Raw genomic sequence first — 24,409 nt, 5'->3', positions numbered from 1 at the left:
ACATAATATGAAACTCGGCATACAATATCTATTATAGCTTCTTCACAATCTGCTGGAATGGCTCAGTTCCTGATATATTTATGCCGCATGCAATTAAAGAGAAGAAATTATTGAAATGAGTCATTACTCGTTTTATCTCATTTTCAACATAATTTTTTGAAAATTATCAAATTAGACATTAGTTTGGGAGAAAAATTCGCTTTGAATACAGCAGAAAAGAATATAGATCATTAAACATCAAAAATTATCCAGATGCTTTATTAGCAACCTCAATTACAAATGGGTCAAAGTTGAGGAAAAATTTCTCTCATCCGACTACGTTCCAAATTCTCTCCACAGCAACCACCATGCTGACCAATATTTGCTCTCAAAGATGATGCCATACCTGCATCACAATGGTTTCAGAGAGGTAGGAAGAAAATGAGAAATCAGAAATTACTCATTTTGCCTCCTCTTCCTGTCTATGCACACATACACACTTTAACATATAGACACATAAGCTTGCATATACACTCTCTCTCGTTCTCTCTCTCTCTCTTGCTATCTCTCTCTCTCTCTCTATATATATATATATATATACACACACACACAAGGGGGTGCTGACAAGTTCCTGGCTTTGGGTAAAAGGAAATACGGAAGGATCAGTTATGATTTTGTGCAACACATTCCCCTCTCAGATTCACAATTATTGCGGCGGTCCTTCAGTTTTTCTAAGCCTTGTAAAAGGACTTCAAAGGTTGGGCTTCCAGTCAGGCCTTTCATGATACCCTTAAAACCAGGAACTTTTCAGCAAACCTTTGTGTGTGTGTGTGTATATATACACACACGAGAGTATGTGTGTATATATTTTCTTTAGTTTTCATGTCCACTTTTCTGTGCTTGTGTGGGTTGGAATTTGTTAAGACAGATTTTCTAGGGTTGGATGCTCTTCCTGTCAACAGATATTTATGTTTGTGAGCTTGGTTGGTCCTGCTTGGAGATCCAACTGGATTAATTGGAGGCTGTTGCTTCTGGCAGGACTCGATGGAAGGTGTGTATGAGGATTCTGCCCAGTTAATCCTGGGAGGGTTTTGGGGTCAAAGAAGATGAAATGAGATGAGAAATATATATATATTTCTCTTAACCACAAGATATTGGGAATCCTAAGTACTGAAATAAATATGAAATATTAGAAAGCCTTAACTTTGATGGTGAACTCTACACGAATATAAATACTTTTCTTCTTGTCAATGTGCAGAAGAACACCCTGGGATGGTGTCTCTTGACAAACTGTTTCAGAATCTGTTGTTCACTCCTCAGGGAAGATGTACTCTCTCTCTCCACTTCCCTATCCAATAGCATAGATTATTCAACTGCTAAATAGGGCAGTTAGTAATCATGCCTTCTATGGTGGATAGTTTTATTTACATAGCTGTACTCTAGATTCAGGGTCTCCAACCATCAGGCCATAGGTCAGCGCCAGACCTTGGATGGTCTGGTACCAAGCCACAGACAAAGAATGAATCTTATTTTTGTTTTATGGAATGTCAGAGTGTGTAGAGTGTTTCGATATTATATATGTATCATCAGGTGGGTGAACTGGCAGAATCGTTAGCAGGTCGGCCAAAGTGCTCAGCAGTATTTTGTCTGCTGCTACATTCTAAGTTCAAATTCCGCCCAGGGTTGACTTTGCCTTTCATCCTTTCAGGGTCAATTAAATAAGTGCCCGTTATGCACTGGGTCGATGTAATCGATTTAATCCCTTCCCCCAAATTGTGCTTCCAGTAGAAAGGATTATATCTGTATTGTCATCATCACTTAACATCCATCTTCCATGTTGGCATGAGTCAAACGATTTGACAGGAGCTGGCAAAGCTCCATTATCTATTTTCACATGGTTTCTACAGCTGGATGCCCTTCCCAATGCAAACCTCTTTACAGAGTGGGCTGGGTGCCTTTTACATTCCACTGGCACAGGTGCATTCATGCAGCGCTGGCACTGGCACCTGTAATGGACAAGCCTGTATGGATGGATGGCAGCAGTTTTGCTTGGCTGGATGCGTCTTTTCAAGTGCAGCAAATAGCCACAACTCCTGGTCCCACATCATTTCCTCACACGCACACACACACACACAAAATAAAGAATACAAAATACGATATATAGATAAAGGAAGTAAAACTACATAAAAGCAAGGCTGTGCCCCAGCATGGCCACAGCTTTTGAGCTGGAAAAAAACTAGTCAAAGAATTAAAGAATTTTCTCTCAATGATATAATTCATGTTTTGGTATATTTCAGGTGTACATAGTTATGAATATTTCCATGACTGAAGAGTTGTAAAAAGTTTTGGGTGTTGGTTCCACCAGGAATCAAATAAGGAATTTGTCTACAAGACCAAGCATCCGATTAAACTCATGTATTGGAATTTATGTGTCTTCAAGAAGGAAATACAGGATGAGTCTACAAACATCAAATGTGGCTTCAGGGCAAGGAGGTACTCACTTGAAAACCAGACATTAGAAGCATTGGAAATCGGTCAGCTCAATATGATGAGAAAGGTAAATATTTCCAACAACATTCTAATAACTTTCAAGATGTTTGATTTGTCGGCTGCAAGTTTTGCCATAATTCCAAAAACGTACATCTTGGATTTGGTAAAACAAGAAGCGTTTATAAGACTGTGAAACCTACAAACACTACACTTCTCTAACTACAACAATGGAGTGAAAGATTTCACTTCTAGCTTTAAGGAAGATGACAGTGTTGAAGAATGCCTGGCAGCTTGTCATCCTTACCATCGACATCAACATCATTTAATGTCTGTTTTCCATGCTGGCATGGGTTGGACGGTTTGGCAGGAACTGGTAAGGACAGGGGCTGTACCAGTTTCCACAGTCTTTTTTGGGTCTGGTTTCTGCAGCTGGATGCCCTTCCTAATGTCAACCACTTCACACTTTGGCCCACACCAGTGCTTTTTATATGGCACCTTAGTTTTAGGATCTCAATTCTGTTGTGGTGGGCAGGACTTCTTGACTACAGCATTGCATTATACATCTCAGTTCCCTGTTATCTCCATGCTAAGGCTCAGCATTTTGGGATCAGCTTTCAATCCCCTTAAGATTAATTCGAACACTTTAATCCTTGATTGGTTCAAAAATGTGAAGGTGTGTGGCTTAGTGGTTCTGGTAACATTGAGTAGTCCCTGTATTTCAAAGGGGCCAGCTTTGCCACACACTGTGTCACACTGAATCTCCCTGAAAACTACATTTAGCCGACACATGTCTGTGGAGCATTCAGCCACTTGCATGTTAATTTCCGTATCAAGACAGTTACCCTAGGCCAATTACCCTGCTTGGTTAATTACCCCTCTCCAATATATCATGAAATTTTAAATCATCATCTGTTGTCCTTGGTGGGGGTTATTATCCATGGGGTGGGGGTAAATGTCCTAGACTCGCTAATTTCAGGCTGTTCCATTGATTGACTCGACTGGCACCGTCATTGTCACAACTGACGGAATGCCAGTTAAAGTTAAAATGTCATGCAAGCCAAGTCTAAATTTACATAACATCAACATCATCATCATCAACACCCTTCAATAAACTGTTCTTACTTTATGCCTTCACTCTCAGCAACACATTGACCATGACAACTCGTTCTGGGTCACACATAATGGCACAAACATATTTGACATTCCTATAGATTACTTTCATAAAGCTCAGATACTCAATTTAATACAATTATTTGTCCTGGGTGCTTCAAGGAGAAAATTTAAGAAACTAGAATCCAGATGCTACAAGGTTGACAAATTAATTTTGTCCCTAAATAAAAGTTGGACTAAGAAGAGCCTAATTGATATGTTCAAAGATTTTAGCTTCAAATTTTCTATCAAATCAAACATTTGTATGGTTATGGTTAATTTTTTTCTCTAATAACCAGAGAACTCTTAGACTATTCAGCCGAAATAAGGGTAAACACTATTACAGGTGCATACCAAACTTTCTCACCTTCCTACACATGTAGTATTAATGCTGAAAATGCAATGGTAACAAGCTTAAAAATTGTCCACTTGAGTATCTGTCAGAAACAAAAGAAAAATCCTCATTGAAAACAAAAACTAAATGCTACATGGGTTTAACAGAGAACACCTTTAAACTCGGGGTTCTACCAACATATCTATTCATTTAGAAATATAAATAAAACACAAGTCACTAGCTTGACCAACTGTTATCAGGAAGGAATCTGCAGGGTTGCAAAGTTACAAATATTCAAAAGTCCAAGACTCAAAATTCTGTGTTCAAAATTGTAACAGAATCACACCGACACAGAACCAAGATCATACAGAAATGCTACAGCACGTGGATACGTGTGTGTGTGTGCATGTATGTGTGTGTGTGTGTGTGCATGCATGTATGTGTGTATAATATAAATTTAAACAATGTTTGTCTTCAAACAGTATCACCACTTCTGTGAATCTTTATCAAATTTGACTGGTACAAGCCAAAATAATGCATAAATAAAAAAAAAGTCTGGGTCTGAGATCCCTTAGGGGTACAGACAGAAAAATAAAGTCCTGAAAGGAGATGTAAACTGAAAGTTGTAATGGAGTTCCTGAATTAAAGGAATCAGTTTGTGTCAACCTCTTCCATTTTCCTTCAGACTTTCTGAAATTCTATGCATCATAGACATCTGCCTATAACAGAGACGACAGCATTTCTACCATCGGCCCTCAGATCAACCAGTTTGGTCTCAAATCTTTTGAGGAAAAATGTTGTACGTAATATTGTGAAGAATTGCACAAATGCTGGCGCCATCTTTGTGCATTCATCCAAAACAGACAAAATACATCTTTAGACATAAAAGACAGCATTGCTCCACTGAGGCTGTTGGCACTGTTTGGAGTGTAAAACCTCCCATCTTGGTCTCCTGCTATGTGACCCTTTCAGAGATAGAAAGTCTTCCTTCTGAAAGTCTGACCAAAGAGTGTTCTGATGAGATTATCTCTTTCATGCAGAACTTCCAGCAGTTTGGGGCTGTTGCTTGTCTCTACTTGGTGCTTAATTCACATTTCTCAAATTGCTGTTATTGTGGTTCCACATTATTGATTACCATTCACGTCTGTTCAATGTGAGTTGTTCCCAATGAACGGTGTCAGTGTTCAAGGCCGTAACTTTGATTTTTAGGCCATGAAATCTCTTCTTTTTTTCCTGGTTTGTATTTGGGACGTGTGCCAGGAACAAATTCTCCATAAAGTAATCATTTAGGAAGTTTGAAATTACAAAGATGGATCACATGACTAACCCATCATATATGATACTTGATTAGGTGAACTTTGTGCCAGGTGTAAAAAAATGACCAACTGATGTTTAATATACGTCTTAGACACTTTCGGTAAAACCTTTCAAGTATTTTGATGTGTCTTCAGTACAGGGTATCTGCCTCAGAAGAGTATAGCAAGAATATGATGACGTAAGCATCATAAAGGCAAAACTCGGACAGTTTCAGTTCCTTGTCTGACTGGACTTGTTTCTCCATTATCTCAAATGCAATTAAAGTCTTCTTAATATTCCAGTTGATTTTGGTATCTCCAGATCCATTCCTGGAGATAAATCTACCAAAATACACAAAAGAATACACCACATCAAATTGGGATCTTGGTTCCACATATGTTTCACCTAGAGCAGGTGTAATCTTTATTTTAATCTTCTTCTGGATTATTGTAATCCAAAAGCAGTGCAGACATTTAGAGGTGTGGTTCCTTATTTTCTGAATATCTGAGTGAGCCGCAAGAACACAATCTTCAGCATACTACAATTCACCAAGAATTATACTCTTTGAGTTAGCTTTGAATCCCTTCAGCTTAAACAGTTTTATGTGTTGTGGAATTGTGGACAAAAATGCCTTGTTTTTAAATGTTTGAAGAATTACCATTGCAAAGAATATCATCATCATCGTTTAATGTCCACTTTCCATGCCAGTATGGGTTGGACGGTTTGACTGGGGTCTGGGAAGCTAGGAGGCTGCACTAGACCCAGTCTGATCATGCAGTGTGTCTACAGCTGGATACCCTTCCTAAAGCCAACCACTCCATGAGTGTAGTGAGTGCTTTTTACGTGCCAGACGAGGCTGGCAACAGCCACGATCGGATGGTGCTTTTTACGTGCCACTGGCACAGAGGCCAGTCGGGGTGGCGCTGGCAACGGCCACATTCAGATGGTTCTTTTATGTGCCACCGGCACTGGTATCACAACTGCAATTTCCATTGATTTTTGAGCATTTCGTTTTCAATTTCACCTGCCTCGACAGGTCTTCGCAAGCAGTTTTGTGTCCCAAGAAGGAAAGGTATGCATAAGTGGGCTGGCTACATCCCTGGTAGTGGCCACGCATTATGGTCTCACTTGTCCTGCCGGGTCTTCTCATGCACAGCATACTTCCAAAGGTCTCGGTCACTAGTCATTGCTTCGGTGAGACCTAAAGTTCGAAGGTCGTGCTTGATGATGAACAAAATTGCTATCTCCTTGTTTAACCCCGTTATCCACTGGAAGTGGTAACAACATTTCGCTTGAGGTAGTGGGTAGTTAAATCAGCAAGTCGACAAACTCAGGTGAATTCCCCAACTTGTCCAAGATTCTCCCCACAGCATTACTATCTCCAGGGTCAGGCACTTTTATCAGATCTCCAAAATCCTGTTGAAAAGTGGTGAAGGTCTCTGCTCTGCGCATTTCTCCTGAAACTGTCTGATGCTAAAAAACCAGCTCTCTGATGTTTTTTGTTAGATTTACATCCACACACAGACTCCAGAATAATGATGGAGCAGTACATGTATATCTGCAGCTGAGCCAATAAACATTGGGTGAATATTTCCCAAAAACAGTTCCTAGAAAGGAAATACCATGAAAGTTACCATAATTTCACTTGGCACCTTTTTCTCATTTTACAGTGAAATCAGTGTAGCATCTTTCCAATTTCTGTGGAACTGGTGAGCCATTCCATATTGTGGTAGTTAAGGGTGGTCACTAGCTCAACCACTCCAACTCCTCTCCAGCTGTGTAGTTAAATAGTTCACTTTGGATATACGTGGGCTGGGGTTCAGTCCCACAATGAGGGTGCTGTTGGCTGCTATTTTCTACAAGTTCACCAGTACTTTGTGAGTGAAATTTGAGAGATGGAAACTGAAAGAAGCCCTGTGTGTGTGCGAGATTGAGTGTATATTTCCTATATGTTTGTTGACTGTAAAAGAGGCAGTGCAGAAGCCACCAATACTTCATAGCCTGAAGATGAGGCTGAGACAGTGGGGAAAGATTGTTAAAAAGGAATTTAGAAACTTTATTATTGAAACAAACTTCATGGGTCTCATACAAAGAGGTGAAAAAACCTGAAAACGGTCAGAACATGTGTGTGAGTGAGCATTTCAGACAAGGCTTGGCACTATTTGTAGGTGTTTTCAGTAAACCCCCAATGATCTGAGAAACTGGGTTTATTACAAGCCCTAGTTTGAAGAGGTAAGCAAGGAGGTTCCTCTGGTGTTTTTGATGAGTTGCAAACACTTTCACCTGGTCTGCTAACAGCTATCAGCTGTTGGTCTTACCATTGTCCTTAGTCATATTTCTCTCCAAATTCTGAGTAAACACTTTACCCTCATCTTGCCCTGTCTCCAATTTTGTCAGATTTATCCAATTCCACATTCCATATTGTCTGTTGCCACTTTCTGTTCCATAGATACATCGTCTAAGAAATTTAGTAATTTGGCCCACCTCCTGACATCTTGCAGTCACTAGAATAACCACTTCTGGTGAGATGTTGAAGTGTGTTTGATAAACTCTTCCGGTGTGTGTTGCTGTCAATCAATATTGGTTGGGTACTGAGCAGATCTCTTGGAATATCAAAGCACAGACATTCAGACAAGATGTGAAATAAATATAACTGCTCTTCCACCTGTTTGAGCCAGAGGCCAGGAACTTTTGACTCACAAGTAGGAAAACTCTTAAACTAACCACTGCTTGAAATATTGGTGCATCCTGAGAATTCTCCTTTCAGGCAGACATGGTTTATATTAACTTCAAGTAGAAAATGAAGAATTTGTTTTTCCACAAATCTGAAACTGTCCGCACGGTTACCAGTGTCTCTTGTTTGTGAGACATTTTCTACTTCTCGTTAGAATACATGGAGTGAACTGGATTCAGTTTGAGTGTTATGGACAGAAACTTCTATTCTGCTATTAAGCAATATAGATTGTAACATGCTACGTCCACCTAAAACTACAGGACATCCATAAATAACAGCTGTTGTTGTTGGGTAGCTCTTCAAGTCAACCCCGAGTAAGCATTTCTATAATATGAAGGATGTGAGGTGCTGATCACAAATTCATCTTACTAGTTATGTTTTTGCACAGCCAAGGACTCTGCTGTGAAATCTTTTCTTGTGTTCCTGGAGATTCGGCCAGCTCTGCTGGATGTGTAATGTCAGTGTGCATACATGACAGAGTGTAAGCGCCTTGAGAGAAAAGTTGGACCTAAGAAGCATCAGATGTGGTGTGCAAGAGAGATGACTGCTGGTGTGGACATGTGGTGCAAGTGGATGAGGACAGCTTTGAGAAAAAGTGTCACACCCTAGCAGTTGAGGGAACCTGTGGAAGAGGTAGACCCAGGAAGACCTGGAATGAGGTGGTGAAGCACGATCTTCGAACATTGGGCCTCACTGAGGCAATGACTAGTGACCGAGACCTTTGGAAATATGCTGTGCTTGAGAAGACTCGGCAAGCCAAATGAGACCATAACCTCATGGCCTATGCCAGGGGCGTAACCAGCCCACTTATGCATTGCTTGTGAAGACCTGTTGAGGCAAGTGAAATCAAAATCAAATTCACTGACGTGGCCAATGACAGCACCGCCTGACTGGCACCTGTGCCAGTGGAACATTAAAAGTACCATCCGCACGTGATCGTTGCCAGGGCTGCTGACTGGCTCCCATGCCGGTGGCACATAAAAGGCACCATTCGGGTGATCGTTACCAGCGTCGTTCTTACTGGCACATAAAAAATACCATTTGAGTGTGGTTGTTGCCAGACTGGCCCTCGTGTCGGTGGCACGTAAAAGCACCCACTACCCTCTCGGAGTGGTTGGCATTAGGAAGGGCATCCAGCTGTAGAAACTCTGCCAGATCAGATTGGAACCTGGTGCAACCATCTGGCTCGCCAGTCCTCAATCAAACTGTCCAACCCATGCCAACATGGAAAGCGGACGATAAATGATGATAATATTCCAGCCTAATATTTAGGGCCAGCGAAGCCCTTAATGTTGCAGTTATTTTAGTGTGTGTATGTTTTCTTTTTCTGCGTATCTAGACCAAGTAGATGAAGTAGAATTTTTAGGATGTTGTTGTGTCCTGGGATGTGGATGTGTTTGGGTGTTTGTGGGGGCCTGGGTTGCAGAGTTCTGAAGCACCATACTTTACCCTTTGGCATCATCTGGGTGGTCTGCATCCATCCACATAGCGTTCTGTGTTTATGGTTTGTTGGGCAGATTGTGGATCCAGACAGGACTCTGTGATTTTTTTTTTTGATTTTTGTTTTGGTGTTAGTTGAATGTGGTACCAGTCTGTCTCTGATAACATTATCAGATGATTTTCTACTGTTTCCTCATAGCTACAGGAACTGAGGAAGTAATGTAGCATTGAATATACTCTCTGTATGTACCCCATAATATCTCCAAAGGTTTTTGGACAAAAAAAAAGAAGAAAAGGAAGCATATTTTCAACTAATATTCCAGAGCCGTATTGACTGCCATTCTGGGAACATTGCAATCGGTCCAGTGTGTTGACACTCACTCACTAATATTCCTCTTCAACTGACAGACATTGACTAAATGTCCCAAATATTGCATTCCATTGCATTAGAACTGCACTGTTTGTGTCTTGTGTGAAAATCAATCTCTAGATTCTCTGCCTAAACCATTTTACTGACCAAAGCACAACCCAGCCAGCCTTTCATCCTGCACAATCCCACGCAATATCACCTTTTCCATTTTGTCTGCTGGAACCACGACGCTGTCTGACAATCCTTTCTAGATTTTTCTCAGCCACCAAATACTGTGTTTGCTTTAATAAATGTTCGAGTTCCATATCACCAAACTCTTAGACTCCACAGTTTCACACAATATGGTTAGCTTGTCCAGACTCCTACACCTTACGTTATGCTCCCACCTGTCCACCAACACAAGATGACCAGATTCAGACCAACAACGTCACTGACCCGAATGATGGCCTTCTTTTACCTTCAAACACTTCACCCCTGTACTCATCAAAATTCTTCAATTTGTCCGTCTCTGTAAGGATCTGCCCTGATGTTTAGAGACATGCTACAGTCTGGCCCATTCCCAAGAAAGATGAGCCCCTTTGGTCCTGCCAATTATCACTTCAGGTTCCAAAAGTAACCAATTCTCTGCAAGGCTCAGTTGGAGCCACAACAGAGTATTTCTCCCTCATGTTGTACAGTTCTGCTGCAAAGTCACAAACATATTTGCTCCCTATGCTGTCCCCCCTTTCTTGGCCTCTTCTACCACTACTATACTCATTAGAGTTGGCCAAACTCATCTCCACCCCATCCCCACACTCAAGCATTCCTATCCAACTTGTCCCCTCTCTCACTATCCTTACTGTGTCTGACTGATCCTCCCTACCCATTCCAGGCTCTGAACTAACCACTAAGTCCATTCCTTTGTCCCTAGGATGTCATCCCTCCAAAACTCTCTCCCTGTTTGTCTCTTTCCTACAGATGTTGAACTGGCAATGGTCCCAGAAGACCCTTAATGGTATCAATCTCACTGCTCTAGGAGGGCCAGTAAACACCATGTGTGCTGCCTCTTCCTCTAGACCCCAGCAACTAAAAAGATTGTCACCTGAGACTAGGGGCTCTTAACCACAGTTCCCATGGCTGTCAGCGACCCTCAAGCATCCTTCCAGTGGCTCTTCATAGTCTTCCCTCTATAAATATAAATTTTTCTTCAATTGATTTGGTCCAGATATTACTGCTGTAGACATTCCCTCAATTATCCCGTGTCTGGCATGCTGCACACTCCCTCACAAACTGTAACCAAACCATCACACTGCATTACAGCCAGCTGTCGTCTGCAAATGAGTCTGGCTTGGTAACATGCTTTCACTAATTGTGCCAGGTGCCTGTGTAATCACGAGCAGACTCAGACACCCTCTTGACTCTGCCAACTTATGACCCAGTGGCCCATCCAGGATGTGATAAATGGAAGAGGAGACGGCCACACCTGACACTTGGCTGTTATTCATTTCCAGCTGAGTTAGTAGACAGGAGCTGTGTGAAATGAAGTATCTTGCTCAAGGACATTATGGGCCTCCTGGTTCAGAAATTGAACCCACGACTCTGGGCCATGGGCCTTTGTCAGCCAGTCACCATTACATCATACTCTAGATTGTATATCCTCATTTGAACTATATATATCATCATCATCAGTCCTTAACATCCAACTTCCATATGGTTTGGATATATATATATGTATATATATGATATGTAAAAGCTGGACTAGACTATTTTATGCACAACTCCATTTTCTCCCGAGACAAAAAGGATGCCAACAACAATATATTTATACACACACACATATATATATATATGCCGTGTAAAAAGACACCCACTACACTCTGTAAAGTGGTTCACATTAGGAAGGACATCCAGCTGTGGAAACCATGCCAAAACAGTTATAAATATATATATATATATATTTAACGTCCATTTTCCATGCTGGCATGGGTTAGATGGCTTGACAAGAGTTGACAAGTCAGGGGATTGTGCCAACACACACACACACACACATATATACATGCATACATATATATGCGTGTGCACACATACACATACATGTGTGTGTGTATTGTATGCCTTTAGATGGAGCCATTTTGTTGTCAATATTTCACTCACTTCTCAAGCAAAATTCTGTGGGTGGGGAGCTGTCTTCCCTTCAGGCCCTCCCCACCATAAAAAAAAAACTCCTGAAAGAAGAAATTAAAATTGAATGAAATCATTTTAAAATATAGTCATCTCCAATGTTATTTTCATCTTTTGTTTTTCCCAGTTTTTATTTTGTTGTTCTTTCTGCTTCTGTTGTTCTTTTTTTTTTAAATCTTCACATTTAACAACATAAATTTCCATCCCTTGTCATCTCCGGTCTTATTTCTGTTGTTGTTGTTTAACCCCAGGTCGGTTCAGCATGTACAGCCTTATGATCAATGAAAGACATTTCTTCTTCCAAGCCTTGACAATTCAGACTTTTTACAACAATTATCTTTCAACGGCCTTACATTAATTCGATCTATCGTCGTCAAATAAGATGGTTGTAACTCGAGGGAGCCGTGGCTGGTATTTAATAACATCGTAGAGAGCCCCCCCCCCCCCCTGTTGGCTCCGTCTCTCTTATCTCTATTCCCATCAGTGGGGAATATATGGAGATGTCACTTCTTCAGCCATGAAACACTCATGTAATACGATTAATGTTAACGTGGTTCTCCACAAATTTTTGCTAAACTCAGCTACAGCCATTGTTGCGAGTACGAGCTCCAAACGCTATTTTCACGGTTTATAGTTAATGTTGCAATTGCAGATGACAGCTCTTTTTAGCAACAGCTATGATATTCAATGTTGCTATCGATGTTCTGACCATTTTTTCTTTTTACATCGAAGGCCGCTGTTGCTATTGTTTTCAATGTATGTGGGAGGGTGTAGTGTGGTCATTGTGTGTGTGTTGTTGATATTGTCATTGTTGCTATCGTTGTTTTTGTCATTCACAAGTTGCCAATTGTTTATCTTCCATGGTTGCTATCTTTTTTGCTATCGTTGCAGTTAAACTGCTGACGGACGGACAGCCGGCTTACAACTTCTCTGGATACGGGTATGGAACACAAGAAGAGTGCAGGGGGCTTGGTCAGCGTTTTACCATCGACACCGCAACATCACCATCACCATCACCACTATCAACACAACAACAACAACAATATTAATGTTAATAACAATAATAACAGTAATAATGGTAATCACCATTACGAAGAAAATGAACAGCAGCAGCAGATACTTGGAGAGCCAACAGTGGCCACTGACATTGTCACTGGATCCACTCTTGCCATACCTTGTAAGGCGGGTTCGAACCCCGTTGCTAATGGTATCAACGGTTTAGACAGTGAGAACCCGACAATGCCCACCACTGCTGTTAGTATAACTAGTACTGCTATTATTACTACTGCTAGTAATGAAGGTGGTGATGGTAGTGATGGTACTACTACTAGTACTACTACTACTACTACTACTACTACTACTGGTACCACCTCCGCCGCCGTTCGCCCTCCAACTCACTGCTCCCTCCCACTGCGGTGTTCATCGTCGACTGCTCCTCATTCCGTTTCTCCTTCTGTAGTATCGACTACTGCTACACACCAACATCATCATCGTCATCATCACCATCACCATCATCCACATCATCACCATCATCATCATCAGCATCATCTCCAACAGCAGCAGCAGCAGATCGACTCTTCTCCACTCATCTCTTCTTCTTCATCCAACCACAGCACCACCACCGCCGCCGCCGCCACCAGTAGTTACAACGGTGCTGCTATTACCGCTACCACCACAACCACTAACTCCATCACCACCGGCATTAACAGCAGCAGCAACAACAACAACAACTTCAGCAGCATCTCTCTCTCATCGTCGACTTCGTCGTCGTCGTCTTGTACATCTTCCACCACGCCATCGCCGCCGGGCCCCCCAAGCTGTGTCGGGTCGACAACTTCCCCGTCACCCGTCTTAGGGATGGCTCCTACAACAACGGTACTACTCCCTGACAACGGCCCCTCCTCTCAGCCAGGGGCCTGTTGCCCTTCACAGTCACGTGCGCCAGTCTCACCCACACCAACTACAGGTTTGTCATTTTTGTTTATGTTCTACACACACACACACACACACACACGCATGCATTGGCACACACAACCAAAATGTGTGCGTATATATATATATACACACACACATACACCCCTTCCACTTATATAATTTATATATCTACACATCTTTGTATTTTATGTGTATGTCTGTATGTATAATGTATCTGTATAATATCTATCTATCTATCTATCTATCTATCTATCTATCTATCTATCTATCTATCTATATACAGTATATATATATATATATATATATATATATATATATATATATATATACACACACACATATATAACAGGCATGCATATGAACACACGCATATACACACACACACACACGCAAACTTGAAGTTTCAATTTGAAAACATAAAAAAAAATAATAATAAAAGCAACCAGGAGACTTTTTTTTAGACAAATTTGATTTGATTTGCAGATGTTGTAAATATTCCTCTTTCTCTCGTATTTCGAAAAAAAAAAATATGTATTTTGTTGGTGTATATAAATTGACAACTGTTAATGGAGGTGTATAATCCTGAGATGTGGAATCTCTGCTTTACAGAAAATATTTCAAAATAAAAGAAAGAAGAAAAAACAAAACAAAACGGGGGGCGACGGGAATTAATTTATAAAAAAAAGAGAAAAAAACCAATTCCCATAAAAATATTATTATTATTATTATTATTTTTCCTCTCGACATTGAATCAGGCAGTTTATCGATATTTATCAATAATAAGAAATTTCCAATTGAGCAAACTGTACTTTTAAAACGTGTTCTTTTCCCCGATCGCCTCAGCTTCGGCGAGTAAAAACCTTTTAAGGGTTCATTCATTTAAAACCCCAACATTTCCGGGGTTCGTTTAACTCGCCTTTTATCCATCATACTCCCAATAAAGGGTTCCCCACTATCGAATGATATTTAAAGCTTTTTCCTTATATTTCCTCCTAATTAATTAGAGGGTTAATTGTAAAGTGTGTGCGTGCGCGCTTTTGTTTAGGGTCCGGCTTAAAGGCATCATGAGGGCCCTGCCTGAAATTGTCTTAGACATCACGAACCAGACTTCGTAGTCAATCAGCACGCTAGATATGACAGCCAAATTCCGTGTTGTTTTAGTTTTTTTTTAAAAGGAAGGACACATTAGAACTGTCATAGACAAGAAAATTGGATGATCACGCTTGGAACGCCTTTTATAGTAGATTCACTAGTTCCGGTCTGGCGTAGAGTGATGGTGATGCTACCGTGCTACCACCATATACATGGATATATATATTTACTCACATTCACGGTTGAACATGTATATACATATACACACATACATATATACGTTGGCGCATATGTATGTTTACACCGCCCACCATCTATATACACACGTAACATGTATAGATACATACATATATACACACACACCACTATCTTTCATCATTTCAAAATATACCATCATCGACCACCACAGCACACGGAAAAACACGAGCATTTTCATTAATATATACGCTGAATGTACAATCTAACACGCAGCACACACACACACTACTCTGTATACACCACTGAGCCGCATCGTTACTTTATATAACGTAGATATATTTATTGAGTCTTGTATACATTTTGACTGCGTAAGCAATATATACACAACACATCCGTATTAGTCTAGTATAAACACACACATTTTCATATATACACACACACACACACACACTAACCATGATTAGGGACCTGGGTTGGCAAAGCGGGTCCAACGGTCAGTGGCTGCCCACACTAAAAGCTATATTATTAATAATAATAATAATTATTATTATTATCATTATTAAATATATAAAAAAAAGATGATTCGTAATAAATTACAAAAATGTTAATTAAATCCATGAGATTCCATGTTTAATTTAATAAACAGCAAATATTTGGATATCGTTTATGGCTTACAACTTGTGTGTGTGTGTGATATAAATAATGTGTGAATGTATGTAGTATGTGTATATCTGTAATGTATATAGGTATCTGTGTACGTGTTGATGCCATAAATGAATGTGTCAATGCATGTAATGTATGTGTGTGTGTGTTTGAAATATATGCCTGAGTACATGCATGTAATGTGTGTGTATGCAATCTGCTGCTGCTGCTGCTACTACTACTACATCGTGACGATGTTAGACCACGTGCCGTACGCGAAACTCCAAGGTTCTTTCAATACGATCAGATCAAACTGTTGGTGTCTTTCGTCCCTCCCGGCTGTGAGGGATTGGAGATCGATGGTTAGAGTTGATTGCAGCGTTTTCGGAACTCACACACGCACACTCGTGTGTATATTTATACACATTTGTATGGATAAAAAAACATGTGTGTGTGGGTGGGTCAATATGTATATCTGTAAGCCCTGATGTATATATATATATAATATCATCATCATCATCGTTTAGCGTCCGTTTTCCATGCTAGCATGGGTTGGACGGTTCTACTGGGGTCTGTGAAGCCAGAAGGCTTCATCAGGCCCAGTCAAATCTGGCAGTGTTTCTACGGCTGGATGCTCTTCCTAACGCCAACCACTCCGTGAGTGTAGTGGGTGCTTTTTACGTGCCACCCGCACTGGTGCCAGACAGAGCTGGCGAACGGATGGTGCTTTTTATGTGCCACCGGCACGAGGGCCAGGCGAGGCTGGCAACGGTCGCGAAACGGAAAGTTCTCTTACATGCCACCGGCACTGGTAACACATCTGCAATTTCCATTGATCGATTTCCATTGATCGATTTCGATTCTGATCGTCACTTGCCTCAACGGGTCTTCACAAGCAGAGTTTTGACATGCCACCGGCACTGGTAGCACATCCGCAATTTCCATTGATCGATTTCGATTCTGATCCTCACTTGCCTCTCCATTGATCGATTTCGATTCTGATCCTCACTTGCCTCATCACGTCTTCACAAGTAGAGTTTTGTGTCCCAAGAAGGGAAGGTATGCATACGTAGGCTGGCTCCATCCCATGTAGAAGGCCACAGGTTATGGACTCACTTGTCCTGCCGGGTCTTCTCGCGCACAGCACACTTCCAGAGGTCTCGGTCTCTAGTCATTTCCTCAGTGAGACCTAAAGTTCGAAGGTCGTGCTTCACCACCTCGTCCCAGGTTTTCCTGGGTCTGCCTCTTCCACAGGTTCCCTCAACCGCTAGGGTGTGGCACTTTTTCACACAACTATCTTCATCCATTCTCGCCACATGACCATACCAGCGCAAACGTCTCTCTTGCACACCACAACTGATGCTTCTTAGGTCCAGCTTTTCTCTCAAGGTACTTACACTCTGCCGAGTGTGAGTACCGGCATTACACATCCATCGGAGCATACTGGCTTCATTTCTAGCGAGCTTACGCATATCCTCAGCAGTCACAGCCCATGTTTCACTGCCATGTAGCATGGCTGTTCGTACACACGCATCATACAGTCTGCCTTTCACTCTGTGCGAGAGGCCTTTTGTCACCAGCAGAGGTAAGAGCTCTCTGAACTTTGCCCAAGCTATTCTTACTCTAGCAGTTACACTTTCAGCACACCCGCCCCCGCTGCTGACTTGGTCACCTAGATAACGGAAACTATCAACTATTTCTAGTTTTTCTCCCTGGAAAGTGACGGAAGTTGGTCTCAGAGCATTTTCAGTGTTTATTGTTCCTGAGCATCTGCCACATACAAAAACCATCTTCCTAGTTAGCCTTCCTTTGACATTGCTGCATCTCTTATGTGTCCATAGCTTACACTTGGTGCATCTTATAGAGTTTCTACCTACACCTTTTCTACAGATCGAGCAGGGCCATCTACCTGAAGGTGTTTGTGATTTGTCTACCTTCCTACTGATTACGACTTTGGTTTTAGCTAGATTGACTCTGAGGCCCTTCGATTCTAATCCTTGTTTCCACACCTGAAACTTCTCCTCCAGTTCTGATAGCGACTCAGCAATTAGAGCAGGTCATCAGCATAGAGGAGCTCCCAAGGGCATCCTGTCTTGAATTCCTCCGTTATTGCCTGGAGGACTATGATAAATAGGAGGGGGCTGAGTACTGAGCCTTGGTGGACTCCTACCTCTACCCGGAATTCTTCACTGTACACATTTCCAACCCTCACCCTACTAGCGGCGTCCCTGTACATGGCCCGCACAGCTCTCACTAACCATTCATCTATCCCTAGTGTCCTCATTGCCCACCAGATAAGGGATCGGGGGACCCTGTCGAAGGCTTTCTCCATGTCAACAAAAGCCAGGTACAGGGGCTTATCTTTGGCTAGGTATTTCTCCTGCAGCTGCCTTACCATAATATAGTATTATACCATATATACCATAATATAGTATTATATATACCATATATATATACCATTATATATACCATTATATATACCATTATATATACCATTATATATACCATATATTATATATACCATTATATATACCATATATTATACCATATATACCATAATATAGTATTATAAATTTGTTAATCTAATTTCATAGCAGCCAATTCAAGTTACTGAATGGTTTCCTGTTGTAGGAGTCACTACCAATGGCTAAATGGAAAGGGTGTAACTTGGGTTTGAAAACATCACATCCAGTTTATGAGTAAGAGACTTTTGTAAAAGAAGAATTTTTGAAACTCAAGGATGTGATTAAGAAGTTTGCGGTTCAGTCCCACAGTGCAGAACCTTGAGCAAGGGCCTTTAGTTCTTGATCAACCAAAGCCTTACAAGTGGATTTTGTAGAGGAAAACCAAAAGCCTGTTTTGCGTGTGTGTTGTGTGTATATATAATGTGCATGTATGTGTATATATGTGTGTTTGGGTGGGTGTTAGCGTCTCCTCTTGGCATGGCACAATAAGTAGCAAATGAGAATTTCTGTCATATCATGTAAAATGTCTGGCCTGGAAACAGGTAAGTGTTGGTGACAGGAAGAGCATCCCGGCTGTAAAAAAATCTGCCTCATTGAATTCTGTCTGTCTCATGGTGATTTGATGCATTCACACACATACATATAAAGATACACACATACATACATACAATTCTATATTTGTGAAATGTGGGATTTATATTGTCTCCTAACACGCCAACCTCCCTGCAGAGTGGACTAAAGATTGCTACCATCCCTCTGGAGTCTGTTAGCAATTTTTAGCCCACTCTGTTGGGTGGCTGGTGTTAGGAAGGGCCTCCAGCTGCAAAAACCATGCCAAAACAGACACAGACGTCTAGTGCAGTCCTCTGCCTGGCCAGCTCCTGTCAAACCGGCCAACCCATGCCAGCATGGAAAGCAGACATTAAATGATGATGTCTCCTGTTTACTTTGACTGGTGTCCTCCTCATTTTCATTGAGGATTTCACTGTCTTCAGCGTTCTTCAGGTGTCTTGTGTTGAACTTTGTTCTTGTATCAGTATTTTGAATCTGACCCTTTATTTGATTCTCGGGGCTATCCCCTTTTCATTCTGCTGTTTGTGTTTTGTGACATTTTTTTACTTGATTTGATTTTTCTTCTTTTTCTTTTTTTTTGTGAATTACCTTGGTGCCTTGCCTGGGATTGAACTCAGCACCTGTTTGTGACTACACTGTATTAACCAATGTCTTTATCCATTACACTATGCCCCTAGCAAAAAATTTCATGAAATACAGAGAGCAGAACGAGATCAATGTATCTTCTTGGGAGCAAATAGAAGGGTAGGTTTGAAGTTCTGATAAGACGACCGAGTTCAACGTGAGACACCGGAAGAAGGCTGAAAGAGGGAAATCAGCAAGACGAGAGGACACCAGTATCCATGATATATATATACACACACACACACTCACATGAATATTTTATTTGTAGGTTAACAAGGCAACCAATGGTTTCATGTGAAGATATCTTTACAATTGTTCAAGCATGCCACCTGGAAATGTTAAGCACTCATTCTGTTCGATATTAGCGTATGATACATTTATATATATATATATGTGTATAATCTGTGTTTTTATATATATTGTTATATTTTGGGATGGTCATTTTTTTTCTTTTTACTTTTGCCAAATAAATACATGCACCGTATATTCGTTCTTCACTCTTTTATTGTTGCTTTTATTTTATCCTATGTCCATTATCTGGACATAATAAAATAAGAACAATAATGAACGAGGGAAGAAAGAATATACAGTGCGTGTATCTATTTGACAAAAGAAAAAAAACGACCTCCCCAAAATACGTTTCAACACACGATTTCACATCAGTAATCTTACAAAACAAATACATAAATGTATATATATATATATAAAATCTGAGTTTTTATTGTTGAGCACAGTTTCCTCTTTTATTCCATTTCCCCATCTCTTGTCTCTCCCTCCTCATATACTACATGTAAACTCCCACCCATACACACTCCTCTTCCCTCTATTCACTTCTACTCCTGCCTTGAGGATCCTCCTGGACACCTCAACACCACCTTATATATATATTTAATCTCTCTGCATCTCCTGTCGATCTTTCTCACCCTCTCTTTCTAAATGCGTATTTCCATGAAGCTTCTCTACAACAACAACAACCTGCTCTTCCCCCAACCTCCTCCCTCCTACTCTAACCTGTTCTCTAGCTTAAAGCCAATTACACACACACACACTCTCTCTCTCTCTCTCCCTCTCTTGGGTTTTGTACTCTTGTGAGCCGCATAATGATGGCACTGGTGCCAGTGGCACGAACAGAGCACCTGCAGCACACTGCAAAGTGGTTGGCGTTAAGCTTTCTTTTGTCTCCATTTACTTGCTTCAGTCATTAGACTGCAGCCATGCTGGAGCATTGCCTAAACTTTGAAGTCACTATCAAAATCATTCCAGCATGTGTATATCTTTGTATATTGGAGCAAGATTGTGGGGTCAGAGGTTTGCACCCCTTCCATGTGGTTCCGGATTCAGTCCCACTACATAATATCTAGGGCAAATGACTTCTGCTATAGCCCCAGGCTGACCAATTACTTGTAAGTGGATTTGGCAGATGGAAACTGTATGGAAGCCTGACATAGACGTATGTGTGTGTGTTTGTGTGTGTCTCTTTGTTTTGACAATAGCTGATAGTTGTAAATGAGTGTCACTGTCATCCAAGCTGTGTTCTTCGTTTCCAATATCTGCAAACATGTCTGGCAGTGGGAAAATTATCATCTTGCTTAGAAACAAGTGAAGAATGGAAATAAGAAGGGCATCTAGTCATAGAATATCTGCCTTGAGAGGGGAATATATTTATTCGACTACCTGTCATCCCTTGGGTTACAGTCGTTTCATTATCTTCTTTATGTAATAATGATTTCAGGTGTACAATAAATGATGTTTACATGTCTGCTCTAATAAGCATGCTATGCATTATACAATACAATTGTATATTCACAAATTAATGCCGATAAAGAAAGCCAGCTCATTAGATCACCAGAACATCAGGATTCACCTCTAAGTGAATAATATATACATATGTCCTTACCTTCAAAACGCAGAGTAGATAAAACAGGGGACAACTGATGAAGGGAATGTTCTTTATGTTGCCTGTTTCGTTTCTCTATTTGTTTCTTTTGGTGTTCGAAAAAAGTTCGTTTCCTTTGTCTTTGTTTTTTATGTTATTGTTTCTCATTTTGCTCATGTTTTTTTGATGTCCTCCACCCTATATGCATATATATATACATTTATATATATATGTATATAGATAGATAGATAGATATAGATATATATTTTTATATATTATTTATATTATATTATATACATATATACTTCATTTTGATGTATCACATTTACAAAAACATGCGTCCCATTATTATAGTTCGTATGTGTGTGATTTTGAAAGAACCGTTTGCATCTGCAGCTCAGCCAATTTCTATGGCTGTATAGAACTCTGTTTTCGTTTCCATACAACTATGTCATGTCTGTTATGTTTGTATTTGGCAGCAGTTCCAGTAGGAATGTCCCACCAATATTCCTGCATCAATATGTATGTTTGTATGTGTTCAATAAACAGGGCTACTCTCTATATTTATCCCAGACCAGTTGTGGTATCCTATGGCTGTGCTTGCTCATATTGCTCCAGCTACAATGTCCCATAGTAACATGAGGTAGTGCTTTGATGACAACGGTCGGCAGCTATTGATTACATGGGGAATATAATATATTCTCCAGAAATATAACGGAATCAACGTATTAAGAGCTTTACTTTTTCTTTCATTCGTTACTCATTTTGTACTGATTTTCTGCTCTCAGATTGTAAAAGTTTAATCTTTGATTAATGTGCCATGAAATAAGAAACATCGAGTCCAATCAAGGCTGTTCTTCATATTAATGTTATCGTTGTGCCTCAAGTTTATGACTGGCCTAATGGTGTGTGTGTCCTTTTCTGGTATGTAGTGTGTCTCCCTTTCAGCTTTTGGTTGAGGTAAAGCCAGCCCTGATGATTTAGTCTGGTACTCTAGAGCATCAAGAAGTGGGTACTCTTTGAGGGGTTCACTTTAAGTGTGTGTGTGTGTGTATAGACTGATGTGGTGTACAGATTTTATATATAAAGAAAAAATGGTAGTCAGGATTTAGATAAAGACTACTTATTTGGTGCTTTCACCTCTTTTGGGGATTCATCCTGAATGATGAACCGAAAACGCTAAGTAAGCAGTTTTTATCCAAATCCTGACCACCTTCTTTTTCTATACACACACACACACATATATCATCATTTAACACCCACCTTCCATGCTGGCATGGTTGGAACGGTTAGACAGGAGCTGGCCAGGCAGAAGTCTGCACCAGGCTTCAGTAACTGTTTTGGCAGAATTTTTACAGCTGATGCCCTTCCTAGCACCAACCACTCAGCAACACACACACACACACACAGATCGTTGAAGAGGGTTCTGCAGCAGTTTCCTGCTGCTTGACCTGCACAAATGATTTTGTTTATGATGATGAAACGCTTGTTGTGGTTGGCGCTAGGAACGGCATCCAAGCCCTGGAAACTAAGCTAAAAGGATGAGATTTGATACTGCAGCTCATCTCAACGAGTTGCACCTCTGAGTATTTCTGGCTCAAACTATGGAGACTCAGTCCATGCCTGCATGGGAAGTGGATGATGATGATGATGAAGATGAAGATGTATATATTGTTTTATATTTAATCAATAAAAGTTGTAGAGTGGCTCAAGGGCCACGAGTTTCATGCATTGGCATTTATCAAGTTAAGTCGTGTGTGTGTGTGTGTGGAGGTGTTAGACTCCCGATTGGGGTTTCAATTCCTGGACTGGGTGATATGTTGTATTCTTGAGCAAAATATTTAATTTCATGTTGTTTCATTCCACTCAGCTGGCAGAAATGAGTGACTCTGTGATGGACCAGCATCCAATCTAGGGGTGTATATATCCACCAAAGAATCCAGGAAACTGGGGCCTTATAAGCCTATGCTTGGACCTTGGATTTTTTTTTTTTTTTGACACATAGGCATGGCTGTGTGGTAAGAAGCTTTCTTCCCACCCACATGATTCTGGGTTCAGTCCCACTGCATGGCACCTTGGGTAAGTGTCTTCTATTATAGCCCCTGGCCAACCAAAGCCTTGTGACTGGATTTGGTAGATGGAAACTGAAAGAAGCTCATCGTATATATTTATGTGTGTATATCTTTGTGTCTGTGTTTGTCCCTCCACCATCGCTTGACAACCGATGTTGGTGTATTTACTTCCCTGTAACTTAGTGGTTTGGCGAAAGAGACCAATAAAATAAGTTCTGGGGTTGATTTCTTCAACTAAAAAAAAGAAACCCTTTAAGGTGGTGCTCCAGCATGGTCACAGTAAAAAATGACTGAAACGAGTAAAAGAATAAAAGAATATATATCATCATCATCACCAGCATCATCATTTAATGTTGTTTTCCCTGCTGGCATGGGTTGGACAGTTTGACAGGTCATGTGTCTGGACAGTGGCTGAGTGTTCGGGGAAGACTTTGAAAGACATGGAAAGTAACGGTGGAAACGCCTCTGAACCTGTGGAACCTCACAAAAACGATGACAAAGGATTGCGACCGTTGGTGATGTACTGGAGAAAACTTGCTCTCTTGGACAAACACGGCAGAAAGAATGGTAAGAAGCGGGAGAGTGTTGGTGACTGGGACGCTCTGGCTACATTTACTCACTGCTCCTCCTCCTCCTCCCTCAGCTACTTTTTGCCCTGCTCCCCCCTCCCCAGCATCTCTGCCTGGGGTGCGTTCACTGCATTCATCTTCTGCTTTTGTCCTCCATTTCTTTGATCCCCAAACCCCCATATACAAACCCACACACACACATGCATACATATGTGTGTAGCTGTGGGGTACAGAGTTTGCTACATGGTTCCAGGTTCAGTGCCACTGCATGGCACCTTGAGCAAGTGTCTTTTAATGTAGCCTCAGGACGACTGAAGCCTTGTGTGTGGATTTGGTAGATGGAAACTGAAAGAAGCTGACTGCATGTGTGTGTGTCTGTCTGTATTTATCCTCCACCACTGCTTGACAACC

The 24,409-nt window shown here is 40.9% G+C and overlaps 1 protein-coding gene across 3 annotated transcripts in view; it reads left to right on the top strand.

Annotated features, from left to right (window-relative positions):
• LOC115224268 (nuclear receptor subfamily 1 group D member 2-like) overlaps positions 1-24,409 on the top strand; it is a 77,667-nt gene that overhangs the window by 4,900 nt on the left and 48,358 nt on the right. For 2 of the 3 annotated variants that reach the window (XM_036513256.1, XM_036513255.1), the window contains exons 2-3: positions 2,277-2,536; positions 12,844-13,918. In XM_036513256.1, the coding sequence (XP_036369149.1) occupies positions 12,895-13,918 (1,024 nt within the window). In that variant the 5' untranslated portion in view covers positions 2,277-2,536; positions 12,844-12,894. Of the gene's footprint in view, positions 1-2,276; positions 2,537-12,335; positions 13,919-24,409 lie in introns of those variants that run through there. The other variant, XM_029795080.2, reaches the window with a different exon arrangement.

This window comes from Octopus sinensis, linkage group LG25 (genome assembly GCF_006345805.1).
Source record: "Octopus sinensis linkage group LG25, ASM634580v1, whole genome shotgun sequence".
In the NCBI taxonomy this organism is placed as follows: Eukaryota; Metazoa; Mollusca; class Cephalopoda; order Octopoda; family Octopodidae; genus Octopus; species Octopus sinensis.
The sequence above is the reverse complement of the archived record's forward strand: the minus strand, read 5'-3'. Positions and strand labels throughout refer to the sequence as shown.